Consider the following 17,315-nt stretch of genomic DNA (forward strand, 5'->3'; position numbering starts at 1 on the left):
TTAGATATGTAAAACGGTGCTTATTTGGTTAATCTAATACATGAAAAAAAATTGTGTTCACATGTCTTTTTTTCCAATCATTTTTTCTTTCTATTATAGATATTTATATAAACAATTTCAATGTGCGAAACACGTTTTATATCAATGGAGGTCTTAATTATAATTTCAAATTATATATTTGTTGTTACAAATAAAAAACTTCCTGTCTGACAACCAAGCTTATTTCAATCTAAAAATATTTGTATATGTTTAGATTATTGGGACGCAGGGGATCCTACTTTTGTTTGCGAGCATTGTGGAGCACAAATGTGGTATGTAGAAAGAACTAAGAGGGATCGTAACCCAAGTATGCCGCAATTTGGATTGTGCTGTGTCAATGGAAAAGTTCAACTTCCTTTGTTAAAAACTGCTCCGGATACATTGCTTCAATTGCATGCTAATTCCAATATGACGAGCCGCCATTTTTTGCGAAATATTAGAGCATACAATATGAATTTTTCCTTCACCTCCTTTGGAGCAAAAGTGGTTGGATCAGTAAATCAAGGTTCTGGCCCTTACTGTTTTAGAGTTGGGGGGAGAGTTCATCATTTAATTGGCAGTCTTTTGCCTGCTGATAGTCAGTCTCCAAAATTTGCTCAACTTTATATTTACGACACTGAGCATGAAGTGGACAACAGACTTGGTTGTCAAAGGTATATTTTTTTTTTTGACCCAATTCTCATGTTTCATATGTGGAGTATCTTTTTATGTTGACTAATATGAATGACAATTTTTTTATTTATTAAATTTGCAGTTCCACCAGTACTGAAGATATGCTTGATCCTGAAATTATCCGATTATTGAAGGAGATGTTCGATAAGCACAACAGTATAGTTCAGTCTTTCAGGTACGCTAGAGACCGTTATAAGGAAGATGACTTTAATGGTGTAAAGTTGAGGCTTATTCGAAGAAGTGGTAGTGATGGAAGAGTTTATAATCTTCCGACAGCATCCGAAGTGGCAGCTTTGATTGTTGGATATATAGACAGTGCTATGGGCGATAGGGATATCATTATTGAAACACAAGATAGAGTATTGCAGCGCATCGATGTGAAGCATCCATTATATCTTGGCTTGCAGTATCCATTGTTATTTCCATACGGTGAAGACAGTTATCGTGATGATGTCCAGCGTACTGTATCCAGTGGTAGGAAAAATGCAAGAGCCATGATCAGCATGAAGGAATTTTTTCCGTTTAGACTTCAGATGCGATCTGGAGAATCAGAAATTCTACATCGATCAAGGAAACTTTTCCAACAATTTCTGGTTGATGCATACACTATGATTGAGTTTGAACGGCTTAATTTCATTCGATATAACCAGAGTCATCTGAGAGCTGAGTTGTACAAAAATATAAAACATTCATTAGATAGCGGTGAAGATGCAGCACTGAGCACTGGAAAACGTATCATTATACCTTCTTCATTCACAGGCGGACCTAGATATATGGGTGAAAATTGTAAAGATGCTTTCGCAATTTGTCGTTGGGCTGGATATCCTCATCTTTTTATAACAATTACCTGCAATCCTAAGTGGCCAGAAATTACACGATTTGTTAGGGCCAGACAGCTGAACCCTGAAGATCGGCCTGATATTCTATGCAGAGTCTTCAAGTTCAAATTGGACCAGTTGCTACATGATTTAAAAAAGGAAAATATTCTTGGCAGAGTCATTGCATGTAAGTATATTATAAACTTGATACTCTTTTTGTTAACTGGATTTTATACAAAAAAATTTACGTCATGCATTGAATCTTTCTATAATGTTGTTGTATTCTTATTATTACTTATGTTATATTCTTTGAATGTAACAGATGTTTGTACAATCGAATTCCAAAAGCGCGGACTACCTCATGCTCATATTCTTCTATTCTTGAACCCTTCAAGCAAAGCTGAAAGTGCTCTTGATATTGATAAATTGATTTCAGCGGAGATACCTGACAAGGAAACGAATCCTACGCTGTTTATGGCTGTCACGAGTTACATGATACATGGTCCATGTGGTCCTGAAAATTACGAATCTCCTTGCATGAAGGACGGACGGTGTTCAAAAAAATTTCCAAAAAACTTCTGCTCCGGTACTTTGATTGACGATGATGGATTTCCTCATTATAAGAGAAGAAATGATGGGAGAGTTGTGAACAAAAATGGTGTTGAACTTGATAATCGTTATGTTGTGCCCTATAATGCACACCTTCTTTTAAAGTACCAGGCTCATATCAACGTTGAATATACTTGCCAGAGAAGTGCCATTAAATATCTTTTTAAATACATTCACAAAGGGAATGACAGAGTGACAGCTGCCATAAATCATTCGGACGATGAAATAAAAATGTTTTATGATTGCAGGTACTAAAAATAATCTCCATTGTGTTTTGCTTTCCTACAAAATTGGCACAATTTTTTTGAGAAATTATTAACTTAAATGTTCACCGATTTATTTATTTATGATAGGTATGTCTCCGCATGTGAAGCAGCTTGGAGAATATTTGGATTTGACATTCATTCGAGATATCCCCCTGTTCAGAGATTGCCATTTCACTTGCCTAATGAAAAGAACATTATTTTCAGTGATAATGATTCGTTGTATGATGTAAAGACAAGGGCGGAGTCTAGACTGTCAATTTTTGAGTCTTGGATGGATGCAAATAAAAAATATCCAGAAGGTAGGCATCTAACTTATGGAGAGTACCCGACTGAATTTGTTTTCAAAGAAAAAACGCATGAATGGAATCCAAGAAAAAAAGGATTTTCCATTGGAAGGATAAATCGTTTTTCTGCCAATAATGGAGAAGATTCATATCTTCGCACCTTGCTTAATTTTCAAAGAGGTTGCACCAGTTATGAAGATCTTAGAACGATCAATGGCGTGGTTTTTCCTACATTTAAGGATACATGCTATTCTTTAGGACTTCTGGATGATGACAATGAGTACATTGATGCAATTAAGGAGGCAAGTTCCTGGGGATCTGCTGCTTATCTTAGATGTCTGTTTGCTCTGTTGTTATTTGCCAACTCAATGAACAGACCTGAAAAAGTTTGGGAAGAGTGTTGGAAATTTTTATCCGACGACGTTGTTTATCAGCATAGGAAAAGAATAGGACGTCAAGGTACATGTTATAATAATATTTCATACAATTTTTTTTGTTTAACCGAAATTAGCATATGCTGCCTTAGTACTTATTAGCTTTTTTTGCCTGTATTCAGCAAATGTTGCTTTAGTGCTTATTTTGTTTTTTTTTTCCCCGCATTCAGCAAATGATGCTTTAGTACTTATTTCGCTCTCTTTTCTTTCTTTAATTACTTTATCTTTGTTAATTTTTTATTTTTTTTCCTTTGAATTTTAAGCTTTGTCAGATGCAATTCTTACAGAAGAGTCTATAAAAAACATAACTCTTGAAGAAATTGATAAGGTACTGCAGAGCAATGGGAAATGCCTCTCTGATTATCCGTCAATGCCACGCATCAATAGTGAAACTTTGCTTGATATGCAAAATCGATTAGTGTTGGATGAATTAATGTATGACAGATTTGCTTTGGAAGAGGAGCATAAAAGACTAATTAATTCCCGCACTGATGAGCAGAAAGTTGTTTATGATAAAATTGTTTCAGCAGTTACAGCAGGTAATGGAGGGATATTTTTCCTATACGGGTTCGGTGGTACAGGAAAAACATTTATTTGGAATACTCTTTCAGCATCTATTAGATCAAAAGCTGGAATCGTACTTAATGTTGCTTCTAGCGGAATTGCTTCCCTTCTGCTTCCTGGAGGACGAACAACGCATTCTAGATTTCGTATTTCTATTCAAATCAATGAAAATTCAACGTGTAATATAAGGCCGAAATCTACTATAGCTGAGTTGCTGTCAGAAACAAAGTTAATCATTTGGGATGAAGCTCCAATGGTATATAGATTTTGCTTTGAGGCTCTGGATAGGACACTGAGAGATGTTCTTAGAATTTCTGATACAAGCTGTGTTGATATGCCATTTGGTGGAAAAGTTGTTGTTCTAGGAGGTGACTTTCGACAAATATTACCTGTCATTCCTCATGGCAGCAAACAAGATATAGTTCATGCAACCATCAATTCTTCTCATCTATGGTCCCATTGTCATTTATTAACTTTGACCAAGAACATGCGTCTTAATTCTGGAAGTAACGCTCACAATTTAGAGGAAATAAAAGAATTTTCTGAGTGGCTACTAAAAGTTGGGGATGGTAATCTTGGAGATGATGTTGATGGAGAATCTATTATAACAATTCCAGATGAATTGTTGATTAGAGAATCGGAAGATCCGCTGTCGGATATGGTTAATTTTGTTTATCCGAATCTCTTGGATAATATTTTGGATCAGACCTTCTTTAAAGAACGTGCTATTCTAACTCCTAAATTGTCCGATGTTGCTATGCTAAACGAGCACCTAATGTCTATGATTCCTGGTGAAGAAATGACTTTTTTGAGTTCGGATAAAATTCTTAAGCAAGGTGGGACTTCCTCTGTTGAGGATGATGAAATCACCCCTGAGATCTTAAATACATTATCATGCTCAGGGATTCCTGATAATAAATTAATCTTGAAAGTTAAAGTTCCAGTAATGCTATTAAGAAATATTGATCAGTCGAGAGGTTTATGCAATGGCACGAGATTGCTTATTACAAAATTAGGGAATCATGTTGTTGAGGCAATTGTACTTACAGGAAGAAATATAGGGGAAACTGTGTTAATCCCTAGAATGACGATGAGCCCATCGAGTCATACATTTCCTGTAAATTTCCAAAGAAGACAATTCCCCCTGATTGTATCGTTTGCCATGACTATCAACAAGAGTCAAGGACAATCACTTTCACATGTTGCAATTTATTTCCCTAAGCCTGTCTTCACTCATGGGCAATTATATGTGGCACTGTCTAGAGTAAAGAGTAAGCATGGATTGAAGATATTGATACTTGATGAAAATGGCTGTGTTACGAATAGTACCCTTAATATAGTTTACAAGGAAGTATTTCAAAGACTGCTATAGTATATTGGGTTCTTTCTTCAAAGATATAACTTCGTTGTATGGTACAGGTAAAGACAAAAAAAATGACTATTTATTCGCGTCTCTTTTCCTTATCTATCTTCAAAGATATGACCTTTATTATCCTATTTTCTTTCATATTTTTAATGTAACAATGAATGACTGTTTTGTTATTTAAAAAAATTACTCTTTGAGACCTTTGAAATACTGACAAAATGAGTTCGGCCCGGAGGGCCGACCCACCATGCCAAACAAACCAATTTTTTTTCCCGTGCATCGGCACGGGTAATTCACTAGTTACAATAAAACAGAGGCCCACAATAGTACCTAGCCTCTACAGGCCTGGGGGCGCTGCCCCTCGGACCCCCGCTGGGGCGGCTCCCCCGGACCCCCACCCGCTTACCTGGGAGCGAGACCCCAGTTGCCTTTCTGCTGACCCCGATAATTAGGGCCTTCGTCGCATACGAAGTATGAGCCATACCCAACATCATAACCATATAAAGATGGATTAATGATGATAAAAGATGAGAGAGAAAAAATAGTATAATAGATAATTATAAAATCATAACCGTTGATTTATCTTTCTATGATTATGATCTTCTCACATGATAATGTCATGTTTTTTTCCCAGGAGAATCCATTTCCAAAAAAAAGTATCATATGACATTATTATGATCAGGACAAAAATACTAAGTATGAGGACAAAAAAAACCAAATCTATAACATATTTATGAAGAGGGGAAAAGTAATTTTCGAACTACTCGTAATGTCACGAAATGGATCACTTATTCGATTGAAATCATTTCCGTGCTATCAGTCTGCAATAGTACGAGTTGCGTATATAAGCGATGTAACTCCATGTTAAATAAATCATGCAATTTTGATTTATATTTTTAAAAACAAAACTTATATAGGTGGAAATATAAATGATAATTAAATATATAAAGAATATCATCCTTAATATATCACACTTGAATATTCTAATAATTTTTCGTGTAAACGGGAAATAAGTTATCTCCTCGTAAGGAAAAGAGAGAAATCGATCAATTGGTGTAAAAATTTCAAAAACCAAAAGAAGAGAGAGAAGGAGAAAAAAAAACTCCAGCAAATAACTTATCTCCAAATTTATGAGAGTTCCACGGTAGGATAAACATATCACATTACTATTTGGATAATTTATATTATAATACAGCTATCTCTATGGGCATATGATGATCCATAACAAATCATCAATTCAAGTAGAGTTGGAGAACAACAATTTATTCAAGATCCATATCCTATAATACAAATAGTTATGGATGCTGAGGTGCCTATTTAAGACCCTTATTCCGTACAAACATACAATGCATGCAACATGCAAGTGGTTACTATTTATTAGGCATCTCATCCCATAGTGTAAGAAGGGGTCGGTAAGTTGATTACTGTTGTCTTAACCTTCGTCATAATGTTAATACTGTTGGTGATTCCTTGAGAACCAATTCCACTATCCTTCAGACCCTGCCACAAATCATATTCGCTTGTTTAGACACATGAAAAATAAGTTATTAACAAATATTTACCAAAATGTGTTTGTGACTCTGCATTGGCTTCATATTTATTCTTAAATTCATTATATCAATCAATGGTGTTGCATGGGAATAAAGGAGGAATGTTTTTTTGGAAACCTTTGGATTAGTTTCGTATAATTAGGATTACAAAATACAAATTTCTTTGGCGAGTTATAAAGATGGAGGACAAAAAAAAAATTGCACCTGAAAAGGAAAGTGATCTGGTCCACGAGCTGGTGCTGAATTAATTTGAACTGTTCCTGTCTCCATTGCATCGCTTATCAGCATTGCTTTGTTTATGTCTCTTGTAAAGACACAGCCCTGCGTTACACAAAGGATAAAAGTTATAAAGGAAATAAAACTTTCTGCCATGAAATAGATTAATGCCTTTTTGATTGAGAATGCACTTAAGATTATGCTGTGACACTCTCTCAAGTGATCATCAATATGATGAAAACAAATTTAGAACAAACAAGAGCATCTTATTTCTGAAAAACATGTTTTAACTCATCTAGCAAGTAAAAGATTGATTGAGTAAACATAAAAGGTAGCCTTTTTTTTTAATGATGTTTCCCTTTTGTGCATGGAATGCATGCATATTGGTCAACTGGTGCTATACCTGAAGACCAAAATTGCTAGCATTACAATGGTGGATTCCTTCTTCAACAGAATTTATTCTGATAATTGGCAAAACTGGTCCAAATGGCTCCTCCCATGCTATCCTCATATCTGGACGAACATTATCCAACAGCAATGGCCATATGAGATTTCCCTCCCTTCTGTATTCGTGGCAGAATGTTGCTCCTTTCTTCTTAGCATCCATTACCAACCCTTCAATGAAGTTAGCAGAGGACTCTGTAACAACTGGTGTGATATCACAGTCATCCTCCGGAGTCCCAACAGTTAATTTTGCAACTTTATCATTGACTTTCTCAACAAGTGTGTTGGCAACTGATTCCATGACCAAAGCAACCTTTACAGCTGTGCATCTTTGACCACTGATACAGAAAAAATTTCAGACCATTTGTTTTAGGATTTAGGACTATTGCTGTCACGGAAGCTATTGCAACCACAATGAGAAAATTGCAAAGTATAAATCAGTTCCCATCGTCAGTGAAGCTTTGAAATTAAGAAAATGTGAAAGTTTTAAATACAACTGCAAGTCTGAACAACAATTGAGAAATATGATAATGATGGTACTCAAAGATGTCTTTGAGTCCATTTCCTTGCATGAACTGTTTTCCTTCTTTGTACATGTTTCCAGAAAAGACATCAAGTTATGATTTTCATCTTGGAGGAAAAAGACCAAATTAAGAAAAACAAGATCACATAGCTAATGAATATCACTAATGATTTTGATATCAAAATGTGAAGACAGATTTGTTTAAGGATTCAACATTAAGATCACCTTTATCACAAATTAGTTATGTCGGCGGTTTAGGGATGATCGATGTACCCAAATGAAAACAATAATAAATATGAAAATTAATCTATATGTATATATATATATAGTACAAAAAATATAAAGTCTAGATAATTTCATTCTGAAGGTGCTATATGCTATTATTACCTGTAGGAGAAGCCTCCTTTTGCAATGTTAGCAGCAGCCAAATCCAGGTCGGCATCTTCAAGAACAATGCAAGCATCTTTTCCACCCAACTCCATTTGAAGAGGAATCATGCCAGCCTTTTTGATATTGCTACTCCAGTGTCCCCACCAGTGAAACTGAGGATTAATGTGAATTAGGTCAGAAAATAATAAAATCAACTGGAATAGTGGACAACAATGATAACAAGATAGCCGAAGAAGTGAATATTACCTTATGCAGTTCACTCCTGGATGCATTGTAAGAAAGTCACCAATCTCAGAACCCTTTCCTGTCACACAGCCAATAAGACCTTCCGGGAAACCAGCCAAATGAAAGCAATGCACCATATGTAGTGCAGCAACAGCACCCTGTAAAAACATAGATATAGAGCCATGCAAGTTGTCTGACTCATAAAGCCATTCAAAATATATCTAGAACTTGAGATTTTATTTAAATTAAATAATACTAAAGCTATATATTATTAATGAGTATATGCTCTATGAATAGTTGCATACCTGTGTTGGTGGTTTAAGCACAATGGAGTTTCCAGCAATAAGCGCTGGAGCAATCTTTGAAACAGCCAGATTAACAGGATAGTTAAATGGCGGAATAGCTAAAACAACTCCAAGTGGAATCTGCATATAGAAAATAATTCAAAGTAACATATTATTTATAATCACGAGCATAAATAGTCTAGTATATGCTATAAACAAATATTGCAGAAGGAAATCACAACAGGAAAATTAATTTGATCAAATAGTAGTTTGAATCCTAATTACTATTGCCAATCCTGCAACCTATATTCTCCCCAACCCTCTTCATTTATTTTCTTTGCATTTCATAAGATATCCAAATTTGTAATCCTTGTCCTTTATATAATTATAGGAAAGTGAAGCCGAAATCAATTTTAAAGAAACAAAAAAATATGAAGATTTAAAAGTTATCCTGTTTTCAAATTTTCTGCCAAAAGAAAGTAATCAATTTTGAACATGCCTGAAAACCTCCCAAAAACATTTATTATACATGAAATAGCGGTGCACATGTGTCAAAAGTGACACGAGATGGCATGACCGTGGTCTTTCTCTTTGCTTATTTAATAGTAAAACCATAATGCAATGAAGAAGTGTTCAAACATAAAGCAATTTGCATTTCAAAATTCAAACAGATTGCCATTAGTGGAATGCAATTCATTGTTACCTCTTGCAGTTAACTTCTAATTGTGAAATAAATTGTTGAATAGGAAGTCACTATATCCAGACTAAGCATGTTTTAAAGTCTACTATAATAAATTACTAGTCAGCTGGTGAAGAAAACAATGAACTCAGCAAGCAATAAATTTCATGTGTTGCTGACATGTGTTACTCTGAACACCCTAACCAACTCTCAATAATTTAACACACAAGCAGATTTAACTCATTCAAAGTCTAACATCATTTATGGATTGGCATTAACCATACTCCTGTCGTATGGAGGTCTCTCCCAAAATTGGATAAGCCAAATCACAGCAAATTCTCAGGACGAATTCTAGTGCCACTAGACAGTAATCACAATTTCATCGGTTCATACAATATATATTTTAAAGCATTTTGTATAGCATAAGTTTAAGACATGCAAAAACTAAAGTTGCAGCCTCTTATTTACATTTGCAGTTTTTCATTTTTATTTTTATTTTTGTGTGCTTCATCATTGCTGCTGTTGAAACTTGAAACTTGAAACATTGCACTGGGAAAGGTGGAAAAAAAAAAATAACAAGAAGATTTGGACATTGCAACTTTTCTTGTAGAATAAAAAAACAGCTTAGTTAATGGTAGGTGCCACTTTCACATGCCTATACAGAAGGTTTGAACTTCCACCTTCAAAAGAGTAGATCAAAATACCTTGGAAGTGAGACAGTATTTGGTTCTTTCATTGCCTGGAAAACTATCAGAGACCAGAAATTTTCCTTCCCCAAGAATTCTCACCCCTTCCTCAGCACAATATGACACCAAATCCCCTGATCTGACAACCTACATAAAAAATCACAGCATTTACATTTTAAACAGAAGTTGATCAAAAGTATAGTGATAGTAAAGACCCGAATGTCCAAATTTCAGAAGCATGCACAACACAAACATCTAATTTCCCATTAAGGATTTCTAAAATGTTATATGCTTAAAACTTGACTGCTAAAAGTAAACATGAAAGTAAAAAAGTAGTCTTTATAACCACTTGGTCAATTAAAAATTTCTACTTGTACATACTTCAGTGACAGCATCCTTAGCAGGCTTTGCAATCTCCTTAACAAGGCACTCAGCAATGGGTGCTTTGAGCTCCTTCAGTATTGCTGCAGCCTTGTGAAGCAACTCTGCTCTTTTCCAAAGTGGAGTCTTGGCCCATGATTTCTGAGCTGTTTTTGCTGATTCTATGACCCTATTAACGTCTTCCTGGGTACAAGCTGTTTGGATTTCAATAAAAGTGGATTAATATTCTAAATGGTGGAAACAAAAGTCAGCACCTTTAAAAAGAAAACTAAACAAAACACCCCATCATCATCATGCCATAACTTTTGAATTCCATCAACAAAACACTAAGTCAGTAATATCAATATCACGTTATAGGTGTCTTATTCATTTTGTAGACAACAGGAATTGAGATGGTGAAGACTACTGGGTTTTGATGGGGTAGGGGCAAAAGGGTAATATAATATGTACCTTGGACCTTGAAGTGGGTCTTCCTGGTGGTGGGATTGATGATGGGAACAGATTTTCCAGAAGAGGACTTCTTCCACTGGCCATGTGCGTAGTATTTGAAGACATCACCATCTATGATCTCTGCAAAAGTGCCACTGCCAGCCATTTTTTAGCAAGGGTTTTGATTTAAGGTTTGGACTTTGGGTGATGATATATATATGTGTATGTGTGTGTGAGTGTGATCGGTTATTAGTTATGAATCTTATGATTATTGAGTTGGAATTTCAGACAGGGTCAAGGAACAGCTACAAATGTTGCTCCCACTTAGTATCTAATCTAGTTTTGTTCTGTCCTTGACGCATCGGCGTGTTCTTTCCGATCGGCGTGTTCTTCAGGCATGCTGTAGGGATAAGTAATTTTATATGGGAGTTTTATGATTTTTTATTCATTATAAACTTTTTGACAATGTCAATTGCTCATGCAATTTCAAGGGATTTGCCACTCTTGTAAAAAAAAAAAAAAACATCAAAAATGCTGCGTCAACCGTAACTTTTGTCAAAATATCTCGGGGTATATTATGTAGCAAAATATGTGTGTAAATAATTTGCTACACCGTATAACAAAATATGCTACGTCAGAATACACAGAACCAAAAATGTCATGTGTCAGACAGTGTAGCGAAATTCTCCCTGTTTGACACGTGGCATTTTTGGTTCTGACGTGACATATTTCGTTATACCGTGTAGAGAATTATTTGCACACATATTTCGCTACGCAATGTAGCAAAATATGTTACATGACATTTGGACAAAATTTACCGTTTACATGACATTTTAATATTTTTAATTTTTTTTGGCGAATTTCAAGCTAAAAACAGTGTTTTAGTAAAAAAATTCCTAAACTAATAATTTTCAGAATTTACTCATTAGAAGTTGCTACAAGTATAAGTAAATTGATTAAGAATTCAAAAAATTATTTAACATAAATACAAATTTTTGTTGCATTGGTACTTTTATGTTTTTCCTTTGTTTTTCTCAAGTATAAGAAAGTTTAAAAATTAATTTTTTAACAAAAATAAAATGCATTAAATATTCCTTATGAAATATCTTAAAGCGGTGGAGAGTAAGAATTTTTTTTTTTTTGAAAATTAGTATTAAGCGGTATTTAATATTTTAAAAAATATTAAATATGGAAATGAATATTTCATGTTAAAATTTGAAATGATTTTAAAATAAATATTCTCGAATTTTAATAAAATCTCAATTCTTTAATGTCTATAAATAGACACAGATACAAAATAAATTATTTCTTCTTTATTTGATTTCTTTTAGTTCTTTTTCGAATATTCAAATCCATCACAATAGAAGAAATTTGATCAAATCACACATGGCAGTATATTAGAACTTCTAATTCTTTAGAATGTTTATTTAAAAGATTCGCTAGATATAACTAGGAAGATGTTTCAAATACTAGACCTTCAAAAACATGAGACTCACATAGTAATTAACATACAACAGTATGATATAAGAATTTTCATAAGAATATTCCCAATCTCGAAAGATCCTTTCTTCCTCTCGGAGGCCGAATATCCCCGGAACAATCAAAGCCATATCTATTTTTTAAAAATCTCTTCTTCTTTTTTTGGTAAGCAATCTCTTTAACTATATAATTATAAATGCAAGTCTAAAATTATTAATTTGAAGAGATATTATACTTAAAATGAACTTTTTTAAATTATTTTATCATCATTAGTTCTCATGAAAAATTATTTTTTAGGTAGATAGAATAATGGTTTTAATGCAAAAAAAAAAAAATTTATATCATCCTCGCATAAAAATAAATAAGTGAGTGAAACTCACTTTTTTCTTATGTGAGTATAATAAATAAATATTTTTTATAATAATGAGAACTCTCATGTGGTAAAGAAATAGGATTATGTGTATTTTATTTAGGAAAAAGTGATTTTCATTTTAAATGATAGAAAGTTGTGTCATTTTAAAAGAGATACAGACACAGAAAAATTAAATTTTAAATTAAAAAAAAATCACCTACTTTCTCTCTCCCATGATTTTCGTTTTTCTGTGTCTATCTCTCTCCTAAAATAACATAACTTATGTTATTAAAATGACAAACATCAAACCCTTTATTTTATACGAGATAAACAATTTTTTTACACACATAACAAAGGGTTGAGTCCCACCACTCTTTTTTCTCTCTTCTTTTATCTATAAGTTTCGCTTATAATTTTATTTCTATAATATGAAATATTATTTTTTCCTACGACATAAGAAAAATAGTTCAGCAAGAAATATTGCTGAAATATTTTTCCTCTAAAGGGACGTTTGGTACAAGAGAAATTTTTATTTGTCCGGGAATCTCGATTTTCAAAAATATGATTTTTGCATTCAGTTTACGATAATATCCAAAAATTTAAAATTTAGAAAAATTCAGTTTCTCGGGAATCCCTCAAAATTCCGCGTACCGAACGCTCCCAAAATAATATTTCATGCAATTTCTGATTCCACGTCATTCACATTGCCACGTTTTGACTCCTTATTTGGCGAACCCGTCTCCTCTTTCCACATAGCGTTCATTCTCTCTCTTTAGGTTCCGATCTGTATACCAAGTCGGGTCGAACAGTTCTCACATAGCTTCTCAGTTCTCTCCTTCTTCTCCTTCTACGCCAACAACCGGGTCGACCCGGATCCCATTACACCATCGTGGTTCATGGCATTGTTCTTTGCCTTCTTCGCTCTTTTCCTTTTCCCTTCTTCCATTTCCACCGCATCTCCTCCTTCTTCCGAACCCCTCCAGGTTCGTAAATATGAAAATTACCAACCAAGTCCTTTCAAAACGACGCCGTATATAGGGCGTCGTGATAATCTTCATATTTCAGGACTAATTGATTATTTATTTTGGTGCAGATTACCTATGGGACGGTTCTGAAGCTTATGCATGAAAAAACGAAATCGCGTTTGCATTCTCATGATGTGCCGTATGGTTCTGGGAGTGGACAACAATCTGTTACTGCTCTCCCCAGTGTCGATGATTCCAATAGTTACTGGGTCCGTAACTTCCTTTCTTTCATTCTTAACTATTCATTGGATGATTATATATAAACGACGCTTAGCATTGAGATTTCTGTTGCAGATTGTTAGACCTCAGATCGGAACTTCAGCTAAACAAGGTGATACCATTGAAAGTGGAACAATCATTAGATTGCAGCACATGACCACAAGGAAGTGGCTGCACAGCCACTTGCATTCATCACCAATAACTGGCAATCTTGAGGTTAGTGGACGTTTCGAATTTTTTGTTATTATTGCTATCTGCTTTAGGATTTGTTGGTGTTTTGGTGATGTCATTAACTCTTCCAGATGGATTAAGTAACGATCTTAATGAGCTATAGTTGTGTCATATTTGCCTCATTCAATGTATGAGATTATAAGGACTCTGCATTTGCTACCTTTTCATTTGATACATATTGCATACAATGGTGGAGTCAGGAAATTTTGTGAGAAAGGGCGAGGAAAACAAAATTCACACTAAGGCGCGAAAACACGATAGTGGATCGATAAGTAGTCAGATTTAAAGAACTCTACAGGTTTTCTTCATACACGAGAAATAATAAGGACGAAGGGTGGCGAACTTATGCTATACTGCCTTTCATTTAAGTCTGAATGTAGTTTAAGACAAAGATTTAATGAAATTGAGGGAATGATTGCCCCTCCTAACCCTTCCCTGGCTCCACCATTGATTGCATACCACTCATCCTTTTGCACTTATTAGTCAATATCTGAGATTGGATATTTTCTCCAAATACTTTCACTTGTGCCATGGCACAATTTGCCCGGGAATAAAACTCTTTCTTCGCAATTTTCCTTATATAGTCAGAGTTTTTATACATATTTTCCCCATTAATCATCCCACTGTCTCTTCTCTTGCTCTTGCTAATTTGATGCTTTAATGTGGCATCAGTCTCACTTAATAATCTAAAAACCGTGTGTTTTAAAGATTCTCTCTACAATTTGTACTTAGATTTCTTTGTTTTTAAGTTTTAACTCTTATAATATTATTTGAATGTTTGTGATAAGATCCCTCTCAAGGCATATTATAGAAAGTGTTATAGAGGATTATCCACCAAGGATGATGTGGCTGGTGGAGAGAATATTCTAGAGAGTAGCAATGTTGTTGTTGTTGAGAATTCAGTTAGAGGAGAGATATTGCAAAATGTTGAGGTGGAGGGGTCAGCTTACTTAGTTATAAAGGAGGGCGAATGGGTGTGAGGAGGAGGTTGGATTTGGGACTAGACTTGGGAGAGAGCTGCACCTCTCGAATGTGTTGCGTTTCTGTTATTCCTAGTTCTTCTTCTTTTTCTGTAATCTGTAGCTACTTGCTGTAATAGTTGCTCAGTAATTTCCCTTCTTCGTAATCATAGATGTAATATGTTTCTTATATTAATACAGAAAATCCAGATTTATTTGGGCCAAAATGCCTTGTTTCCTTTCTTTTTTTGTTATTATCTGATCCAATCTTAATAGTTTGCTATGGAATTATTCGACCTATCCTTTGCAGTGGCCGAATGGAAACGACTTGCAGGAACATTTTGATGTAGATCTAACTCATGCAACCCTGGATTTTGGTTTTGTACTATATATAAATCAGTAGTATTGTAATTTGCCACCACTAACAACATATTTCATTGTGTGTCCTTCACCCTCCAAAAGGCTGATGCAAGAAAATTATGATGATACATTATTGAACTATAGAACATGAATAGAAAGGTGCTTTGAGTAAACCTGGACATCTTTTTATGATCCTTGATATTTGAATGAGGTCATTATAAATATTAAAATTTTGATTCAAGTATAGTCCTTTTCGACTCATTATAATAATTGGAGTTTATCAATTTGAATTTAACTTAGGTGAGTTGCTTTGGAGGAGATTCTGAATCTGACACCGCAGACTATTGGAGGTAAGAGTAAGACATGAACATTTATTTTTGAGCATATTCCGTAAGGTGATTCATAATTGTTTCTTTTTTTCTTTAGACTTCAATTAGAAGGAAGTGGGAAGACTTGGAAACAAGATCAGAGGATTCGGCTTCAACATGTGGACACCAAAGGCTATCTACATAGTCATGATAAGAAATACACTGGGATTCCTGGGGGGCACCAGGAGGTAAGAAAGGATCTAGAATCTGAAAGCCTTGTTTAATCAATAATTGATTGAATTACAGATATCCAAAATAATATTTTATTCTATGGAAAATTTTGGTTGGTTACTGCTTCAGTTACTATACCCATACAAGTCTTGATTTCCTCATTTATTTAAATGTGGTGTTGAGTGCAATGATAGGTGCTTAAGTGTAGATTACAGTAGCAAAGCATTGAAAATATTCTGCAGATGATTTCGCTTTACTATTGTGAAGTTAGCTTTGACTTGTAAAGTGCGAACAGTGTTGGAGGTCTATTTCTGTAGTGATCCTGCTACTTTATATCCAGTTTAACGAATTTTCAGAAGAAAATATGTAACTGATATTTCTCTACTAAGCTTTAAAATGTTGGTAGTGGATTATCACTTTTGTCATTTGCTTTATTTTACTAGGTTTGTGGTGTTCTTGAAAAGCGTGCTGACAATGTCTGGCTGGCAGCAGAAGGCGTCTACCTTCCAGTTACTGGAAGCAAATAAAGTTGATTAGGATCAATACTATATACAAACGAATTAACATGCATTTTGGAATTTTGGGTGGCTGGCACCTGTTCTGATTATAGATTGATAGATATAGAAGAGTGAAAGAATACCTGAGCATTTTTAGAATGATATCATGATAGTAATCTTCTGTCATTGACTCGTAGGTTCACTTTCTTATGCAGTAAGTGCAGTAAGTGCAGCCCCTCCCCCCAGCCAAGAAATTAATTGATGTACCATTTTGTTTTCTTTATGCCAAATTTGCTAATTGATAACTCATCTGGGAGGACTAAGAAGGAAGAATTGACAGCCATGATCAAACCACCTTTTTCAAGTGAAAAAGAAGTTTAATTATACTACATCACATTCAGCTTTGTCAAAATGATTTACAATATTTTTCTTTTTCATCTCGGCATATGAGCTAAATTTTCAGAGAATCCAAATTTGATGACATGCAAGATCTTTACTTACTCTATTCAGAGGGTGTTTTTATTGTTTTCTGTTATCATTTCCAAATTTAGCTCACACACTGTATGATAATTGTAAAAATAATATTACTTTCATTTTTATTTATTTTAAATATTTTGTGAAGAATATAGTGAAAACTTATAAAATATTGAAAACATGAAACCGAAAAAAAAGTGACTTTTTATTTATTAGGAAAAATATATTAATTGAAAAATAAAAGTAGAAAATAAACTAAACACCTACTTAGCTCTCCCAAATAATTTGTTCAGTGCTATGCTTTGAAATACATACTCTTAA

The 17,315-nt window shown here is 34.3% G+C and overlaps 2 protein-coding genes and 1 pseudogene across 2 annotated transcripts; 2 read left to right on the forward strand and 1 right to left on the reverse strand.

Annotated features, from left to right (window-relative positions):
* The first annotated feature begins 348 nt into the window (after positions 1-348).
* Positions 349-5,109, forward strand: LOC133301273 (uncharacterized). The gene is made up of 6 exons (XM_061500920.1): positions 349-692; positions 794-1,716; positions 1,852-2,371; positions 2,492-3,147; positions 3,386-4,925; positions 5,106-5,109. The coding sequence occupies exons 1-6, from the start codon at positions 349-351 to the stop codon at positions 5,107-5,109; spliced, it is 3,987 nt and encodes a 1,328-aa protein (XP_061356904.1).
* Positions 5,110-6,250: 1,141 nt separating this feature from the next.
* Positions 6,251-11,253, reverse strand: LOC133301346 (NADP-dependent glyceraldehyde-3-phosphate dehydrogenase-like; annotated as a pseudogene).
* Positions 11,254-13,483: 2,230 nt separating this feature from the next.
* LOC133301797 (stromal cell-derived factor 2-like protein) lies at positions 13,484-16,855 on the forward strand. The gene is made up of 6 exons (XM_061501521.1): positions 13,484-13,673; positions 13,784-13,924; positions 14,010-14,150; positions 15,785-15,834; positions 15,911-16,040; positions 16,467-16,855. The coding sequence occupies exons 1-6, from the start codon at positions 13,587-13,589 to the stop codon at positions 16,548-16,550; spliced, it is 633 nt and encodes a 210-aa protein (XP_061357505.1). The 5' UTR covers positions 13,484-13,586; the 3' UTR covers positions 16,551-16,855.
* The last annotated feature ends 460 nt before the right edge of the window (positions 16,856-17,315 follow it).

The sequence above is a fragment of the Gastrolobium bilobum genome, unplaced genomic scaffold, assembly GCF_033153095.1.
Source record: "Gastrolobium bilobum isolate Gb01-03AN ecotype WA unplaced genomic scaffold, APGP_CSIRO_Gbil_v1 utg20837, whole genome shotgun sequence".
Lineage (NCBI taxonomy): Eukaryota > Viridiplantae > Streptophyta > Magnoliopsida > Fabales > Fabaceae > Gastrolobium > Gastrolobium bilobum.